Source organism: Rhipicephalus microplus, chromosome 7 (assembly GCF_043290135.1).
Source record: "Rhipicephalus microplus isolate Deutch F79 chromosome 7, USDA_Rmic, whole genome shotgun sequence".
In the NCBI taxonomy this organism is placed as follows: Eukaryota; Metazoa; Arthropoda; class Arachnida; order Ixodida; family Ixodidae; genus Rhipicephalus; species Rhipicephalus microplus.
Window position 1 is genome coordinate 48,911,409 of NC_134706.1, and position 18,872 is coordinate 48,930,280.

The 18,872-nt window shown below is 43.7% G+C and overlaps 1 protein-coding gene across 3 annotated transcripts in view; it reads left to right on the top strand.

Annotated features, from left to right (window-relative positions):
* LOC119179844 (ubiquitin carboxyl-terminal hydrolase 43) overlaps positions 1 to 18,543 on the top strand; it is a 75,134-nt gene extending 56,591 nt beyond the window's left edge. For 2 of the 3 annotated variants that reach the window (XM_075869124.1, XM_037430963.2), the window contains one exon: positions 782 to 18,543. Coding sequence is in view for 1 of the 3 variants with exons in the window: in XM_037430963.2 (XP_037286860.2) it covers positions 782 to 880 (99 nt within the window). In the remaining 2 variants the exon portion in view is untranslated. The remainder of the gene's footprint in view (positions 1 to 781) is intronic. The other variant, XR_012884881.1, reaches the window with a different exon arrangement.
* Positions 18,544 to 18,872: the final 329 nt, after the last annotated feature.

Genomic DNA, 18,872 nt, shown 5'->3' on the forward strand with positions numbered 1-18,872 from the left:
TGCGTGAGGAGATGATCGGTCAATGAGATCCTGGAAGCCCTGTGTGAGACATGAGGGCCATCTAGCCAGTAATCTTGGAAAACGAAACCACCTGTAAAACTCAGAGCCACGGGTAGGTGACAGCACTGTATCGGCTTCGCAAAGTGTAGGAAACATCTGTCTTTTCGTGCATAGCATAGCATTTTAAGTGAAGTTTAATAAACAGTATGGTCTTCAGAATTATGCATTTATGCATTTTCTAGTATAAAGAAACACACTACGAAATAATAACGTGTTGATGTTGTGCATCAGATATGCACAATATTTGCTTTTTGGTCAACCATGTATGCAAGTACAAACGCGGACAACACATCAAGGTGAGAGAACGCTGAGGATCCCGTTGAACTTCAGCCTGGTAGCTGAATCGTTTAGGTTGACAGACACCAACAGACAGACAGACCAAAGCTTTTGTGTTGAAGTTTCCCAAGAAAGACTATCGTCATTAAAAGAAACTTGAAGGAAAAAGGAAAACAATAAAAGAGCTCCTGTATTTTCCAGGTGATGACACTTGCTTGCCAGCTCTACTGTTAGCTCATAGTGGGCTGGTTTGAAACTAACTTTTTTTTCTTGGGTTGTAACTGAGTATAATTGCAACGAAAGCGTTAAAGTTGTATCTAAGCCGGAGCCTTGAGAAAGTAATATGCTAACCCTTAACCTTAGTGCCTCCGTCTTACCAGCGGTTTTAAAAGAAAAGTTCCCCTATAGGCTAACCTAAACAACTCAAGTCTTCGTTGTCTTACAGGACGTGTTTGGGCGGGAGAACAACGCCACTTCCACAACTGAAGACGTCGGAACGCCCTCTGAACTTAAGGAAGCATTCTGGACAATCACATCTGTATGACTGGCGGAACGTGAGCCGGTCACTATGCAGTCACACAGCACATTTAGGCCGAATGAAAATCTGCCACCACAAGCGCCACAAACCATTGCATTGTTTCACAGCAGTTGTATTTGTTGAAAGCGCTCGACTTGCACACAAAAATAATGGTCCATAATGTCTAATGTCAGGAGAACTTGTGAAACAATTGATGGCCACTGCACGGGAAGGAAGGCGACGTTAGTGATAGGTCTATCGGCTGCTACAGCAGAATAGTCACCACAAACGACAAAACAGTCAACTTTGGATGTCACGGATGCTCACTGCTACTACAGACCATCAGCATCGTGTCAGTCGCAATTTGACCGCAATGGCACTACAGCCACCCTGTTGGAAACTGACTGTGACGGCAGGACTGTCAACAGTGCATCCGCAGGAAGTCAGCTGCGGCCTCAAAGCAGCTGGTGCAACGATCGCTCAAGGTGAGGACAGTGTGTGTGTGTGTGTGCACAGTCGGGATTCTTGTTGCAGTGGCTCTACAGTGATGACAACTGAGAGATGATCAGCGCTGACTTTTCCACACAACGAAAAAAAAAGTTATGAGGCCACCTCTGCGTTTTTCAGAAGCTAGTGCAAGTAGCCTGCGATAACGTCATTTGTCTAGTCTTGTTATAGCTCCCCACTTTTCCCTTCAACACTCTGAAGACAACACCCGTACCCTTTGTTATGCTACTGGAACCTGTCATGTCGCCATTGAATCCCCTCCCTTGCTTCCCCAGTTTCCTTACCCAGAGTGTGTTACATATATATATATATATATATATACTTCTGGCCAGTTGTTGCATTGTTTAGTCTCTTGAGAGTTTTTTGTTTTTATATGGTTCCCCAGAGACATTAGCATGTTTGTGGTATGAGCACAGAGAAATGTGCGACAAGGTTGTGATTGCGTGCTCTGCAAAATCGTCCTCGTCGAAGTGCCGTCTCCACTTTTCCCTGCCGTGTGTTTCTGACACGTTGTTAAAGAGTGTGTCGTGCTGTCATGACGACGATTGGTTAGGTTTGGCTTCGTTGTTGCAGCAATAAACCAGAAAATTGGTCATTTGGGGCATCTGCTAGATGCCCCAAAACGACTTATTCTAGATGTCCACTAGACGTCTGCTGGATGTCTGCTAGGTGTCTGCTTGACGCCTGCAGCACATCCGCTTGAAACATGGTTGGGCGCCTGCTAGACGTCACGTAGTGCAGGTTCCTTTTTTTTTTTTTTTTTTTTTTGTGCTTCACCCAGTGCGGACAGCTCTTCCATTCATAGCCAGGTTACTGCTTGTAGAATGACAAGAAAACCACTCGCAGAGAACCAGGGAGTTTTTTAACCAACAGAGGCCACTGCACAAACAACATGGATGACGTTCGACGAGAACCACTCACAGAGCACCAGGGAGTTTCTTAACCAACAAAGGCTACTTCACAGGTAACATAGGTGACGTTCGACGATGCCGGTTAGCTTCTTTTTTATACCAGTCTTTCATATTCTCTCAGAATCGCAGCAAAAGCAAGGACCAGCGTTGCCATCAACTCTTTGCACGATCTATCTGGGTGCGAAAGTGCAAGAATGTTTGTAGTTGAGTCCATATCTTTGTTGCACATTATGCGTATGGATGTGATAAGATGACACTCTTGTTTGTTGTTTTGCGACATTCTTGATAGGCTCTTTTCAACAAGGACGAGTTGGCTTTCCTGCATAACCGTATGTTATCTATGTGGTGATACATGCTTCTAACCTAAAAGGACATCAAAATGTTAAAACAAGTACTATCAGCAGATAGGTCACGTAAAAAGTCTGCTGTCTGCCTTCTCTAAGGCATGATGTGTTGCTTAAAAGCTACTATAGTTTTCTCTGAAGAACATCGCGAATTTTTTTCTCCATGTTCGGTAGCTGTTCCGGCTATGCCTTGTATAAAACAGGAAAGCCGCTACATTGTCCTTGTCGGAATCACAGTTATATGACTTGTGCATTTACAGAATCTGGCTTTTCTGTGCCAAGAGAAACTGCATTTTAAGATGATGTGGAAACAATAGTCTGTATGCAGCGGTTGTTTTTGCTTAGAAAAAACCTCACCTTGTTCTTTTTTTAGTTCGAAAAGAGGCACCTGTTGAGGAAACTAAGTGTTCGTGGCGCGTATTACAGCCTGCTTGAAATGCATAGAAAGCCTCGAAATACAAACTTAATGGCATGCTTCAAAACATTTTGCTCTGTCTCGCCATTTAATCACGTTACAAGGTAAACTTTGTGTGTAGAGAAACACTTGTGCTCGAATTTTTTAATGTGGCTAGCATGCTTCCCGCATGCTAGGCAACTTGGCACATTGAGTCAACATGTGGCGATCAAGATCGGCCCATGCTGTGAACAATGTTGAGCAGAAATGCAGCCAGCCATGATTACTTACGCTTATCAAGGTTAGTGTGCTAGAAAGCTAGATTGAAGTTATTGAAAAGAGCCTATTAGTGCCCAAGTAAGGTGCAGTTGGTTAGCTTGTTTGCCTTTCTTTTTTTGCCTTTATTTCTGATACTGTGTGACTGTGCTGTTAGGAACTTTAGCTGTGGTTGCGATGCAATGTAGCATATCCCTTCTAACAAGAAATATTGCAGCTTGGTTCTGATGCGTTGGTTTGCGTTTTGAAATGGTTTAACAAGCAAGAGAGAGGTAAATGACATTGATATCTGGTCTCGGTTTTATGTGTCGTGCCCACGGCGTATGGTGTGTCACGATCTGAGATAACCGTGACTTACCGTTTTCAGCCGTTCTGGTAACGTAGCAAGCAGACTTAATTACAGGACGAAGCTGGCACTTACTGTGAACCGTGTTGCTTGCGACGTTGAAAGGAACGCTTTGAACAAATAGGCTTTTAATTTGTGTACCTTTATTCTTGAAAAAGTGTCAAGCCCGCTGAATGCATAAATACAATTGAGGTGAACACTTGATACAGCTGTGCGATAGAAATTTTTAATAAAAAAATTTAATGTGTATGTGGCTTGCACGGGTCATGTGCGTCGAAAGAACGTTTATTGAACGATAGCGCTCTCATATATACATTCTATGCCGAGGGGCGTTGCCCCCAATCTAGCGCACGTGTGCATGACTGTCACATCTCCCTTCTTAAACAAACAAAAGACTAAAGTTCCGGCATGGGGTATCTTTGCGGTGGCCGGCGATTGCGTTCGCTTCTGCGTAGTTGTGGCTCGGCGGGGCCCACGTCAGCTTGATGTTCTTGTGTGGGGGGCACCAGTGGAGTGGGGGCCAGACGGAGATGTTCTCTGGTGCGCTGCAACTGGAGTCCATCTTCGGTCTCAACAATGTAGGCTCTCGGACTGTTGGCAGGCTTGACAACCGTAGCAGGGGACCAGGTCTTTGATGGTACGTTGTACACTGTGACGCGGGAGCCCTCAGGAAGTCCTGGTAGCGGCCTTGTACCCCTGTTGTAGAAGGAACGTTGTCTACTTCTGATGACGTGGAGCCGCCGTTGAACCTCCTCTGGCGGTATGGTCTGCGGTCGCAGGTGGGTTTCCGTGACTGGCAGCAGCGTCCTCGCATTTCGGCCCATGAGTCTCTGCATTGGAGATTTCAAATAGGAATCGCGAGGAGTGTTTCTCCATTCAAGCAATGCAGCACAAAAATCCACTGTGCCGTACCGATACCTCTTCAGCAATTTTTTGGCTTCTTGCACCGCACGTTCAGCCATTCCGTTTGATCGAGGGTGATAGGGGCTGGAGCGAACATGATGCAAGCTAATCTTACCGACAAATTCACGAAAGTCCTGGCTGCTGAATGGCGGTCCATTGTCCGTGCATAGGCGCTGCGGGAAGCCATGAGTGGCGAATATGTCTGCGAAGGCAGCAATCACCTTGTCGGCTGTCGTCTTCACGGGCCTGATTTCGAAAAAGAAAGAATAAAAGTCAACAACCACCAAGTACTCGGTAGCATTGTGATAGCATATGTCGGCTCCCACAACTTCCCAGGGTAGGCTAGGAATTTCATGGTTCATCAATGGCAAGCGCCGATTTCGTGGCTTGTGCTTTTGGCAGGTCTCACAGCGTCGAGCAACTTCCTCTAGATCGCTGTTTATAGAAGGCCAAAAAAGTACAGCTCGAGCACGTGCTTTCATTTTTTCTGCTCCCCCATGCGCTGCATGAAGGCAGGCAAGAACTTCGCTGCGCATCTTGGCCGGAATGATGAGGCGGTTGCTCCTGAATACAAGGCCATCTTGCGTATGCAGCTCGTCGCGGAAGCTCCAGTAGCATCGTAGCTCGCTGCTGACGTCAGCTTTGCTCTCCGGCCACTGACTGCTTGCGTACTGTCGAAGTTTCACCATCACAGGGTCCTGGTCGGTCTCTTGTAGAACTTGGCTCAGCCGTCTGTCTGAAACCTGCAGGCAAGCAATGGTGTTCAACTGATAATTCAGGCACTGTTCTTTCAATATTGCTTGGCTCGGGGACCGTGATAAAGCGTCAGCAACAAACAGCTGTTTTCCAGGTGTGTATTTGACGACTATCGGGTACCTCTGCAAGCTGAGGCGCATGCGCTGAAGCCTTAGAGGACATTGGCATAACGGCTTCTTAAATATAATTTCTAGTGGCTTGTGATCGGATTCTACCACAACTTCAGGCTGCCCGAAAAGATAGTCGCGGAATCTTTCACAGCCGTGGACAATTGCCAGCATCTCCTTTTCGATCTGGGCATACCTTTGCTGTGTTTCTGTCAAGGAACGCGACGAATACGCTAGTGGATGCCCGTCCTGTATGATCACTGCGCCAACTCCGTTCTGACTGGCATCTACCGACAGCCTGATTGGTTTCCCCTTCTCGTAGTAGCTTAGTACAGGGGCTGTCGCAAGCGCTTCCTTCAGAGCCTTGAAGCTTGCATCTTGGCGGTCCTCCCAAAGCCACGCGACATTCTTCTTTAGTAATTCTCGAAGTGGTGCTGTTAGGTCCGACATATTCGGAATAAAGCGAGAGACAAAATTTACCATGCCCAGGAACGTCTGCAGCTCTTTCTGGTTGCTTGGCGTCTGGACTTGCAAGATGTCTTCTAGCCGCTGTGGATCCAGGCTCAGGCCGTCGCGCGTCAAAATGTGTCCCAAGTACCGGACGGACTCCTGTAAAAAACGGCATTTCTTTCTGTTCAATTTCAGTTTGTACTCTCGGCAACGTCGTAGGACGTGTTCAAGGTTTGCATCATGCTGCTCTCTTGATCGGCCCCACACTAGAATGTCGTCCATGACAACCGCTACGCCTTCGAGGCCTTCTAGCACGCGGTGCATGGCCCGCTGAAATATTTCCGGCGCCGACGAGATTCCAAAGGGCATGCGCAAAAATCTATAACGGCCGTATGGAGTGCACATAGTGCAAATCTTAGAGCTTTCTTTATCCAGCTTGATTTGCCAGAAACCGGAGGCTGCGTCCAAAGTTGTAAAGTACTGGGCCCCACTTATCGAAGGTGCTATGTCTTCCAATGTTGGCATTGGATAGTGCTCGCGAAGCAGAGCTTTGTTTAGGTCGGAAGGATCAAGACAAATGCGTACCTTCTCTCCTTTTGTAACAACGACCATGTTGCTGGCCCACTCTGTCGGCTCGGTCACTTTCACGATGACTCCAGCAGTCTCCATGCGGTCGAGCTCAGCTTTCACCTTGCTTTGCAATGCTATTGGAATCCGCCGTGCTGGTTTCACTACTCCCTGGGACCCGGGCTTGAGCTTTAGATGGTAGACAATACCCTCCAGTTGACCCAGACCTTCAAACACGTCTTCGTAAGGCTTGGCAGTGCCGTAAAGCTCTATTTGGTCGACAGAGCAGACACGTTGGAGCAAGCCAAGCTCTTCGGCAACTGTACCGCTCAAGGTCACGGCGATTTCGTCATCCACGACGAAAAACTCTGTCAGAATCTTGCTTTCTCTCGTTGCCACTTCAAGACGAACTTGTTTCGTCGCTTTTTTCTGGAAGCCAAAAAATGTGTTTAAAACAACGTTGCAATCAAGTGGCTGCTTGTTTGTTATTTTCTGCAGCTGGCTGCGTGCTATAACCGAGCATGTTGCGCCTGTGTCTAGCTTGCAAAAAATAGGCTTTCCTTCTATCTCAACGGTAGCCGTCCAGCGGTCGTCTTTCCCACGGGCATGCGATAGCGTTTCTAACCAGAAATCGCCTTCTTCTGCATCGACAGATGCTACTGCGTGCTCTTTCGAATGAAATCTTTTTTGCATCTTCTTGCAGGCTATCGCAAAGTGATTTCTGCCACCGCATTTCCTGCACGTGCGTCCCTTTGCTGGGCACACACGGTCGGTCTGATGAACCTTTGCGCACTTTGTACAACGCTGACCTTTCGCTTCAGATAGCGCGTTCATCTCGGCTGCGTAATCGCTTTTCGGGCGCGCCTGTATCTCTTCACACTGTTCTTTGCCATGTTCACGAGAGCGACACATTTCTACGGTCTTCGTGAAAGAAGCATTTTCGGAGATTAGCTTTTCTTGCAGCTTTTTATCTCTAATTCCGAGAATAATACGGCTTCTCAGCATACGCTCTTCAAGCTGCCCAAACTCGCAGCTTTTTGCTAGCACTCTGAGGTCTGTCAGCCAGTCATTGAAACTTTCACCGTCCTTTTGGTCGCACTTTCCAAAGCGGAACTCATGGTAGGCTAAGTTTAGAGCTGGTTTGTAAAATGCCTCAAACTTCATTTCAGTACTTCTACGTCCGACTTCTCTTCGTCAGTTGCAAAATCAAGAGTGCTGTACGTCTTGCGTGCGTCCTCTCCGATAATCATAAGAAAGGTGGCTGCCTGTACCTCTTTCGGTTGCTGGTTCAGGTATGTTGCCGTTGCGAAGAGCTCGAACTCTTGCCGCCATGTCTTCCAGCTTCGCCATACGTCTCCTGTGGTGTCCAGGGCTTTCGGCGGTGGCAATAGCGTGGTGACTGGTCCGCTGGCCTGCTGGCGCTGTTCCCCGTTCTGCATGCTTGTAGCTGGTTGGGACCTTCGAGCCGCCCCTGTTGGCTTGCTACGCGTCCGCTGTTCGTTCGCCGGCTGCGTGTATCGGCTGCGGTCCGACCACTTCTGACACCATGTGGCTTGCACGGGTCATGTGCGTCGAAAGAACGTTTATTGAACGATAGCGCTCTCATATATACATTCTATGCCGAGGGGCGTTGCCCCCAATCTAGCGCACGTGTGCATGACTGTCACAGTGTAGTAGTGTAATGTGATTGCATTAAAGCTGCTTAAATACTGATCAAAAGTAGGACCACTAACATCAGCAGAATATAGAAAATGTCTTCGTGTGGAATGTTTAGCGTGCGTTTCGTTCAATTTTCAAGCACATAGAGGGTCACTGAAAGCGAACAATGAACTGGATTATATTGGTATATTGTACTCCCAGAACTGTAATAATATAATTTCACCACCATTTATTAGTAGAGAAAAAAAATCAAGGTCCAAATAATTCTATTTTTAATTTAAAGTCTCTGGACGTGAAATCGCGGATTTCAAAGTGCATCTTTCGTACTTTGGGAACATTAACTCCGTGAAATTTTCTGAAAGTCGGTGGGTTTAAGTCTGCAGGTTCCTTAGAAAACAGTGTTCTTTGTTGTTGTTGATTAGGGATTGTGTATGACCTAATGGATGCCGTCATAATCTACATTGACGCGGAATTCGGTTCAGAAATTCAGAAATAGCATTGCGTCCTGTATTCTTTCATGCGCTTTTTGCTTATGCAGTGTCTATCGTGGTAAGAGTGGTGTTTTCCATATTGTGAGTGGTTAACTAACACGCTAAAAAATCTTCTCTTTGGCGTCCCTTTAATGTGTTCTATGTCTCTAAGCAGAACATAAATAGCAAAAGCTGTATGAGTAAATTAAGGGCCACTCTGCAATCTGTACCATTTCAGGCCGTGCGGTTTATAACAAATTATGCTTACCTTATGCTCAAGCACGACTTGTCAAGTTCTACACATATGCATCAATAGGTTGTGCAAAAAAAACTAAACTCAAGGCCGAGAGTGTTTAGCAAAAGCAATAAAAGAATTGAAAGGTTGAAAGGTGAATGAATAAACAACTTGTCACAATGCGCTGCATTGAGCACGCAATGAGATTTTATATGACCACAAATTAGTGCGAAAGGTTCGCAGAAAGCTATCTTGAAGTGGCACTGTATATAAGAAAGCACATTGGTCGAAAGAAATATGATGTTTGTTCATGAATAAATCATGTGACAAATGTAATGAAGTAGGAGATACAGGCTAACTGCTTTCTCATGTTACGTTGCAGTCACACCTTTGTGCTTATGAACGGTCACTCATGGGTACCATTTTAACTCGCGGTTCCTGGTAGCTCTGGGCAGCAGGTGTTACAGAGAAATCATTGGGTTGTGCATTCTTAGGCAGCGTTGATATAGTTTGGTGTTGCTCACTTTTCTTTTGCTTCTGACGATGTATGTAGAGGGCAGCTTGTCAAGTAGAAATCCTCGCGAGCTTGTTTTACTTCTGGTCTGTATCGTTTTTCGAAATGCCTAGTGTCGTGTTGGTGTCACTAATATTTTAACAAGGCGTAATTTAAGCAGAGTTGACCAGGAGTTGCAGAAGGCCTCATTCACACAAAAGTCACCTTCACGGTGTCAACCTAACAGTGACGTTTCGCTGTGTTTAGATGCGCTCTCTCCTTGGTATTTTCCTAATTAACAACATGTCAAGGGAGGGAATTGCCTGGTGCTCATAACATTGCCAGCATTTTATTTTATTTATTTATTTATTTATTTATTTACAGGTTCTGCAGGCCTATACTTAGGCCCAAGCAGGAGGGGCAAAAACAACAACAAAAAAAAAGTACAATGTCACAGCACTTAATTAGACAACTTATAGTGCACTTGCACAACAGAGTTACGGCACATAAACAGTGATCAGAACACTCATGCGCAGCAGAAGTCAACTAACTACATTACTCGGGCACTGCGAATACACACCATATGGATACATCATTCAGAACTAAACAAAAAAAGTTTCAAGCTGTTTTCAATATCTTCGGACTGAAAAGCACTTATTGGTAAAGAGTTCCAGTCAGCAATAGTCCTAGGGAAAAAACTATTTTTAAAAGCAGTGGTACGGGCAAAAACTGGCGCCAATGAATATTTATGCTTATGTCTTGTTTTTCTAGAAGATAGAGGTTTCACACAGTTGGGCAGACTTGTTGTAACTTTACCGGAAAGAATTTTGTGTAGGAACGTTAACCGATTAATTTTCCTGCGAATTTCCAGTGTTTGGATATCATTTAGTTGCATAAGTTGTGTTGGCGAATCATATCTTTTATATTTACTAAATATAAATCTGACAGCCTTCCGTTGAACTTTTTCAATCAAGGCAATATCTTTTTTACATTGAGGGTCCCAAACAACCGAGGCATATTCAAGTTTTGATCGGATGCAGGTGTTATATGCCAATAATCTAGTCTCCTTCGTTGAGGATTTAAGTTTCCTCTTAAGAAACCACAGTTTCCTAAGTGCAGCCGTGCATATGCTTGTAATGTGGTCTGACCACGTAAGTGACTTTGTCAAAGTGACTCCTAGATATTTGTATTTTTCTACGTCTTTGAGTGGGTTATTGCGGAGAAAATAAGTATAAAGGCTGGGAGTTCGTTTTCTTGTTATTCTCAAGAGAACTGTTTTGTCACTATTAAGTTCCATGCCCCAGTTTTGACACCACTCATCTATACTTGTAAGAGACTGTTGAAGTAATATGTGGTCATTTACACAACATATTTCTTTAAAAACAACACAATCATCCGCGAATAATCTGACGGATATGTCCTTATGTACGACATCAACTAAATCATTAATAAAAATTAAGAATAACAAGGGGCCTAACACACTACCTTGTGGCACACCAGAAGAAACATTTAGCGAAGAAGAAAAACAACCCCTGACCTCAACAAATTGAGTTCTGTTATTTAAGTACATATGAATCCATTTAACGATACCCGAAGGTAGCCCAATATTTTCGAGTTTAAACAAAAGTTTTCCATGAGGCACCTTATCAAACGCTTTGCTAAAATCTAAAAAGAACACATCAGTCTGCCCAGATATATCTAGAACCCGTGCGAATTCATGCACTGTAGACACAAGCTGTGTTACCGTAGACATATTTTTTCGGAAACCATGTTGATTAGGCGACAAAATATTATTTTCTGATAAAAATGTGTTAATGTAATTTGCAACAACATGCTCTAACATTTTACAGCAGCTACTAGTGATAGAAACAGGACGGTAGTTTGTCAAAGAATAGCGGTTACCCTTTTTAAAGATCGGCACAACACGAGCTTTACGCCAATCGTCTGGTATCTGACCATATTTGAATGATACATTGAAAAGGGCAGTAAGGAAGTCAGTGATTTGTTCAGCATAGCGTCGTAGGAATGAATTACCAATGCCGTCAGGGCCTGACGATTTCTTAGGATTAACCTTAAGTAACATTTGTAAAACACCTTCACGAGTTATCAGAACATCATCCGTGATTATGGGCATCGGGTCTCGCAGTTCATAATACTGTGGTTCGGAAAAGACGCTCTGAAAGTATTTATTAAAATGATCAGCAATTAGTGCCGGATCTGTTATCGTGACCTCATCAACTTGTATTTCAGAAACGCCTTCTTTAGTTTGCTTAATATAGCGCCAAAATTTATCAGGATCTGTCCTGATGAATTCAGGTAGTGTGTCGTTAGCATTTCATATTTAGAAAAAAAAAATGCCATTGCAGTACGCCACACTGTAACAGATACTGTGATTAAGTCACAGAGTGCGTGAAGATGAAGCGACTGAGTGCTTGACGGCTGTGTGAATGAGACCCAAGCATGACAACCTTGTTGTTTATGCAAGAGGGATTACACCTGCCACGTCTTCAGCAAATTTTCACAGCGACAGAATCTGCTGTGGCGAGATCTTTATCGACGTGAAGACGAAACAGCTAGACATTAAATTTTCTCACGGGAATGATGGCACGCTGATTGTGACAACTGAATGTCCGTGTGCTGGTCAATTATACTGTTCGGACGAAAAGTCTCGTTCCGACGAGATATCTGTTTTGACAGAAGTTTTGCACATTTTGGGACAGTCTCTGTAGTCTTTTTTTTTCAACAGGGTGTGTCTAATGAACCACTTGACATTGGCATTTAAGGCTGAGCCTCACCCCTAGATTCATTCATCGCTACATTACCGCAGCCATTGCCATTGGTCACGTCGGTCCATCCATTCATTCATTGTTTCGGGGAGTGGTGCGCGTCATACACTGCCAGAAAGAAATATTTAGCTGTTTATAGAAGCGTAGGAGATAGTAGCAACTATATGGAAGCATATGTTACAAAGTAATGAACAGCACGTAGTGGTCTCGACCTGACGTTTTCAAGAACACGAGCATAGTCACCAATCGCACTCGCAGCCGGGCTGCTCGTTGCAAACTTAGGAAATGACACAGAATGTCAGTTAATGGCAGAATATTTTTATTTTTGTCAGTCTCACATGCACATTCAACGAAGCTAGGAATATTAACTTATTTTGCCAACACGCTTACACGCAGTTACATTCGCACCCATTCAGTTCGCGTGAAAGGCTTCATTGAACAATATGAGTATTCTGGTCTCATTAGGTGTTAAAGTCAGCAAGTTCATTGTTTTTCATCTTTCACATTCATTTATCTGCAAGTTTGTGCATTTTCTTTTTCCTTCTTTGCACAGACATTAGCAGCATTATCTTAAAATGTACTATGTGTGATCATGAAGTGTTTGCCAAGGGACACATTTGTGCAGCTGTAATACAAAGGGGCAGTAGAGACACAGTGCTTAAAGCTAATCTCTTCTTGTACTAATGGATATGCAATAGTTGTTTGAAAATGTGTGCTAACCCAATGTGTGAATATTTTAAAGTGTCTGTTTATTAAGAGCTTTTAACTGGTTGCTGTGTCTGCTCAGGGGTTGCCTTTTAGTAATCGACTTATCCTCAACGAGAAATACGAATTAGTCAAGTGGCTTTTAATGAAAAGCTTCATAGCTAAAATTGGTGGTTTCTCAGTACCATTTTAACGATGTTGCTCATTAGTATGTTGCCTTTGTGGTAAATGTTTCAAGTGTGTGTCATTAGTGTGTGATTATTCTAGTGTACAAAGGGGGCACGCGACAGTGTGTTTCGTTGAAGTTGCAGTCGCTCTCGAGCACCACATTCCAACTAATAGCGTCGTTGCTTTAACTACTGGCCTTGTGAGAGTGCATGCGCCGCTCATCATTGTAGTCTTGAGTTGCTATATTTGCAAACTGCGTGCAATAACATTCTATTGTGAGCATACATAAAGGGTCAACTCTGTAACTTAAGTATTTAACAAGATGCATACTGCTGCTTTTTAGCCATCTTCGCTTTTAGCGAACTAGCTTCATCTTTAGCAGCCCAAGGCTTTTTCAATTTTTTTTGTCACTCTACCAGCCTTTATTGTCATATTATTTTGCACTGCTTGAAATGGAAAATTTGTCTTTATATATGCACTTTGATGCCGTTTGCTTGTGTGAACATGTTTCATGACGACCTTAGAAATTGTAAGTATTTGCCAACTCTGTTCTAATTGCTACAGCACTCTATTGAAATTACTCAGCACCGATTTTTATCAGTATAGTCATTATTGAAGTAGTTGCAGAGTTTTGGCAATACTTGTCCATAATTTACTAGCCACTATTCACTAGCTGTCAATTTGCACTCAAGGGGTTTAAACGAGTCATTGCATTCGCCAAATGTAGATTAGTTGGCCGCATTCCGTCGACTTTGCCACTGGGGAGGGTTCTGTACCTTGACTTATCAGTCATCAAGCACAGCTATGCACCTCTTCAGTCCCTGAGTGATTCGATGCGCTTCTTTGATTTGTGATACTGTCAAGCGCTTCACATATCTGCCTGAACGGTACTAAAGTGGGATTTCTTGCTCTTCTTTAAGCTCCGTCTTATTGGCGTGCTTGGGAAGGTGCATTGCAGCTTAGGTGTTTTAATAAGTCTAGCAGCACCTTTCAGCTAGATATTGAGGAACAAAATAAAATGCCACAAACAAAAAAGCCATGGAAGATTAAGTTGATTCTGGACTAATTTTCATCCTCGCTGCAGATGTTTACGAGCTTTCAGTTACAAAGTGGGCTACCCTAACCTCCTCAGAGTCTCGAGTGTGACAGCAACGCTTCCATGAGCTATCCTTTCTTCTTCGGTGGACCCAAGTGACACAATGAACATTTGGGCACGTGCAGTACAGTCCACTGTTAGAGGGAACACGCGAACGCGTGGTCAGCGAGACGCGAACTAGTGGCGAGATTTGTAAACGTGGCGCACGCGCATAAAAAAAGAACAAAGGCATTGCTTGTTGGGTTTCGTCTGATACTTTCCGCCCCTGCACTTGCTGAGTGCTTTCGTTTTTTCCCATAGCGATTCAAGTCACCCCTAGTGTGCTGGTAATCAGCAGGCACAAAAATGGTCCAGGTTATTTCTTGCTGTGGTATCCACCAGTTCAGAAACGATGTGATTCACGCCCACAGCAGTGAGATTTCAAAAAAAAAAAAAAAAAGGTGATATACAATGAAAAGCCATGCGGTTATATTAAGAAGCATCTTAATAAATGCTTGTTAATAATAAATGTTGGGGTTTAACATCGCTGAAGAGCAGTATCATTATGAGCGACGCAGTGGAAGGTTCGTTATGGCTCATCACATGAGCACCGTCGCAGTATTCAGTGGCCTGTTTACCACGGCAGTGACAGCATGTTGACTGTATTCGTTAGTGTAGAGCTTGACTATGAAAAGCCTTTCATCCTCAGGTACCCTGGCCATGCCACATCTAAGAGTTGGCACCACCGAAAATTTGTTCACCAAAGAATCATGCCCCCAGCTTTGGAATTCTGTGAAATTGATTTGATAACAAAACACATCACTTGCATCGCCAATCACTGTCAATGCTCACCAAAATGTTAGTCGTAAGCTTTGCACAATGCTCGAACAAGCCGCCCGCCTTTGATAACAGACAATAAAATTGGTTCTTGATGCAACGAGCAAAGCCGGCTCCTCCTTATAACCACTAAAACATAGCCCGGCGTTAGCACGCGCCACGCGCTAAGGCGGGAAGTAGCAGACGACACAGGGCACGGACCGTCCTTGTGATTTTGTGCGCATGCTCTACGTTTCCAAATCTCACCAGAAGTTAGTGCCTCGCAGAGCACCGGTCGCGCTCTCGCATGTTTTCCCTAACAGTAAATTGTACTGTACATTTGACTGCAGAAAAGTAAATTTTTTGCATAGTGCGTCTTGTGATTGGGAAAGCAAATTTTCTTCATAGTTTCATCGTTTACAGCTGCTGCTTGTTTACAGCTTGTCGGCGAAATGGAGGCACTTAGCAACAATGTATCATTTCGTTGTCTGTAACTATATACTGGCTGAATATAGCCACCAATGAGAAAATGCTTCTAGGGTCATTTCATGCTATGCCTAATTCATTTGCATCCTTCGTTTCCTTAATTGATCATTCATCAGATTTTTTATGGGTCACTACAAAAGAGTGTGTTATTGCTGCGCTTATGGGGGCTGACGACTTTTGGTAGCATATTCTTCTGGGTCCTGCATCTTAGGAGTTTTCTTGTTGCATTGCACATCGCTATGTACATGGCTTTTCGTTGGATAAGTCTTCATTATTTTATTTATTTAACATCATATGCACACTCTTTGCCTAACATCCTTCTGTACGAATCACTGAGCTCACGTCAGCTAGATTTGGTTCGCACGTCTGCGCAAATTGACGAGACCAAAAGTGTGCGAACGTTGCTGACTTTTTCTGGTCTTCTTTTGTGTTGCCAACACATCAGAGATCTGGATTCTTTGTTGTGTTATTATGCAGTTCATATAAGTGCTCTGCATTACAATGCAACCAGCAGCCAGTCTAGCTTGTTCTCATTATGTTTATGGCTTCTTATCTGTATGCCTTAAGCTCTTCTCTTTCTAAGTAGCTTGACAGGTGCAGGGTTTACGATAAAATAAATATATGTACAGTATATATTATGTATACATATAAGAATTGAAGAGGCTGGAATAGTCTTTGCTCTGCGAAATAGCCTCAAGAGCTTTATACTAGGGTGAGGTGTTCAGTTCTGTGCCTCAAGCAAACGCAGCAGCAATAGTCGAGGCATTGATTTGAGGCAGCGATCTGTGATAAAAAAATATATGTATAGCAGCAGTAACCTGTTTAGCCTGATTCTGCTGTAGTCGAGCTTGTTTCTTCTTCTTTTGTTTCGCTTCAAAATTTCTTGTTGGCATCTTTTTACGTAACATCTCAATGTTGGCATCCCCTGCACAGAGTAAGCCCCTTCGAGATAGTGGCAGGCCATGTACACAAGATTGTAGTTAAGTGCAGCACAAATGTTGATAGCATAGTCTCCTGATGGCATACGTGGGCTCTATCACAGGAGATCTACAGTCATTAGCAGAAGTTTATGACCATGAAACCTGCTGGGCAGCTTAACGGAATGAATTCGCAAATCTGCTGGGAAACAGATTTCTCAGACCTAGTGAACTTTAAACATTGGACGCATAGTGTACTGTCGGTCTGCTGTTGTTGCTTAGGTGCGCTGCACAAGCAGTCCACTGTACTGATGCAAATAAATGTGACGGGAGCCAGGAAAGAAAAGAAACGCTGTATCATTATTTTGAGTTGTCATAAGGGTTACCAAGAGTGTATTGCACGTTGGTCTAGTGGCTAAGGCTGTTGACCCGCAGGTCGCGGGGTTGAATCCTGGCTGCGGCAGCTGCATTTTCGGTGGAGGCGAAAATGCTGCAGGCCCGTGTGCTCAGATTTGGGTGCCTGTTAAAAAACCTTAAGTGGTCGAAATTTCCGGAGCCCTCCACTACAGCGTCTCTCATAATTAAATGGTGGTTTCGGGACATAAAACCTCACATATTATTCGTAATATTAGAACTGTACAGTAGCTTCAGCAATGGAATTCAATTCCTAGTGTCCTGGTTTTTTATTTTTCTATGATAACATGCGGCCGAGATGGGAACCCTCGAACTCAAACTCATCGCTAGAGAGTTTTAGTGATGGGAACACCTAGCCATTGAGTCCCCTCATTCTAGCGTTGTTTCGTGCCATCTTCCCGCTTTCTTCTGTTTGAGCGGCTGCTGACCCGAAGGTCGCAATCCAAACAAAGACGCGTCGGTCGCATTTTGGTGGATACGAGATGCCAGAGGCCCATGTACTGAGTGATGTCAGTGAACGCTAAAGGACACAAAATAGTCCAAATTTCCAAAGCCCTCCACTTCGGCTTCTCTCGTAATCATATCCTGGTTTTGGGACGTAATACCCCAGATATTTATTTCTGTTTGCTAGCCGCACCCAAGGAGAATACAATAGAATGCAAGATTGTGCTTAAGCACGCCGCTTGTAACAACATTGTTAGTTGCAACATAGAGTACAATGCTCCAGCAGCACTGCTGCTTCCGTGTTGCCATCCTTTTTTCTAGCATACGTCTATGCTAGCCTGTTTGCTAAAACTTTCTTGAGAAGGAACTTTCGCTGTCTTGGGGAAATCTCATGCTGACTTTTACAGAGGGTGTCCTTTGCGTCTTTGAAGAGTTTTGAGTAGAAAACAAAACGGCCTTGTGGAGGGTGTGGCAGCTCGTGTATATATGTGTTATTTGTGGCAGTTAACGGATATTAGGAGGTGTGTTTTTGCCTTTCTTTTCTTTTGCCTTCAATCCGCGTCGTAGCCTGGGACAAGGCTGCAGGTAGTGCAGAGACTTGGCTGAGAAGAATAGTCTCTTGGTGTGATGATGCATTGCTTTATAGTGCAGCTTCACTTTATTTTTATTGTTTTCAGAACAGCTGATGCAGCACAATCTGATGTGCGCCTTGTGTTCTGTTCTCCTGTAGATTGTACATACAGAGGCTTGTTTTTATTTGTTATATAGTCTATGCATAGGTATGCACGTGTTATTTACTTGTTGCATTTTTAACCCACATTTAAATATTTTTTGTTTTGTAGTATGCAAAGTGTTGCAACGAGCAGGCCACTAAATAGCTGGTATTTCTATCTTTAGTTATTGTTTTTCTGATGATGCAAAATTGGTCGAAGCTGAGAGGTTGTGACGAGCAAACGTTTTTCAATCGAACTTAGTCTTGCAGAGTTGAGTGTATTCGTCGTTGCTGTTTTTGAAGCGCACATGGTTTTTCTGGGTGTATAAATGCCTCCATGTTGAAGTTTGATTGTGCCAGGACGAAATTCTGGTGGAAGTCATGTCTTAATCATATGTGGATTCGAATTTTCCGAGCATGCTCATATTGCTCGGGGCATTGGAAGAACTGTGTACTCAACTGAACTTCGCTGGATTAACAAAAGCAGCTGAACATAATAATAAAATTTGTATGAATAGTTGTGAACTAAAAGCTTCATCAACACTACACGAGTTTGGACGCAGGGGTCGTGGAGAGGAGATGTGTCCCCCCTTTTTTTCTTTAAATAAGAACCCTGCGCATGCCCGTGAAATTTTCCCCTAATGTGAACTTGTCTGCAAATCTCGAAAAGTCTTGTTTTGTTGTATTAATCGATTGATGGAATTTTCCCTTGTTCACCTGGCTGACGAATAAAAACCTTCTAAAGATTACACATTGAGGGTGTGAACTCACTTTCAATTCATCAGATACAGCACTGAATGATCATTCCATTTAAAAAACTCACGGCAAAGTGGAATTAAGCACACACATGAGACGCGCGATTCAAACACTGTTGTTCAGTCAACTGCTCATTGCCTTAGGAGTGTTTGCACAGCGTGTTTCGGAAAACGTGTGGTATTAGCTTTTGTTGAAACGTGTGTGTTGTTGCGCGTGTGTTTGTGTGTAAGAAGCGTCATTTCTGCGTGTGATCACTGGTGAGCAAAACTGTATTAGAATTTTTTTTTAAAAGTTATTGGTGACTCGCCGTTTTGCAAAAAAA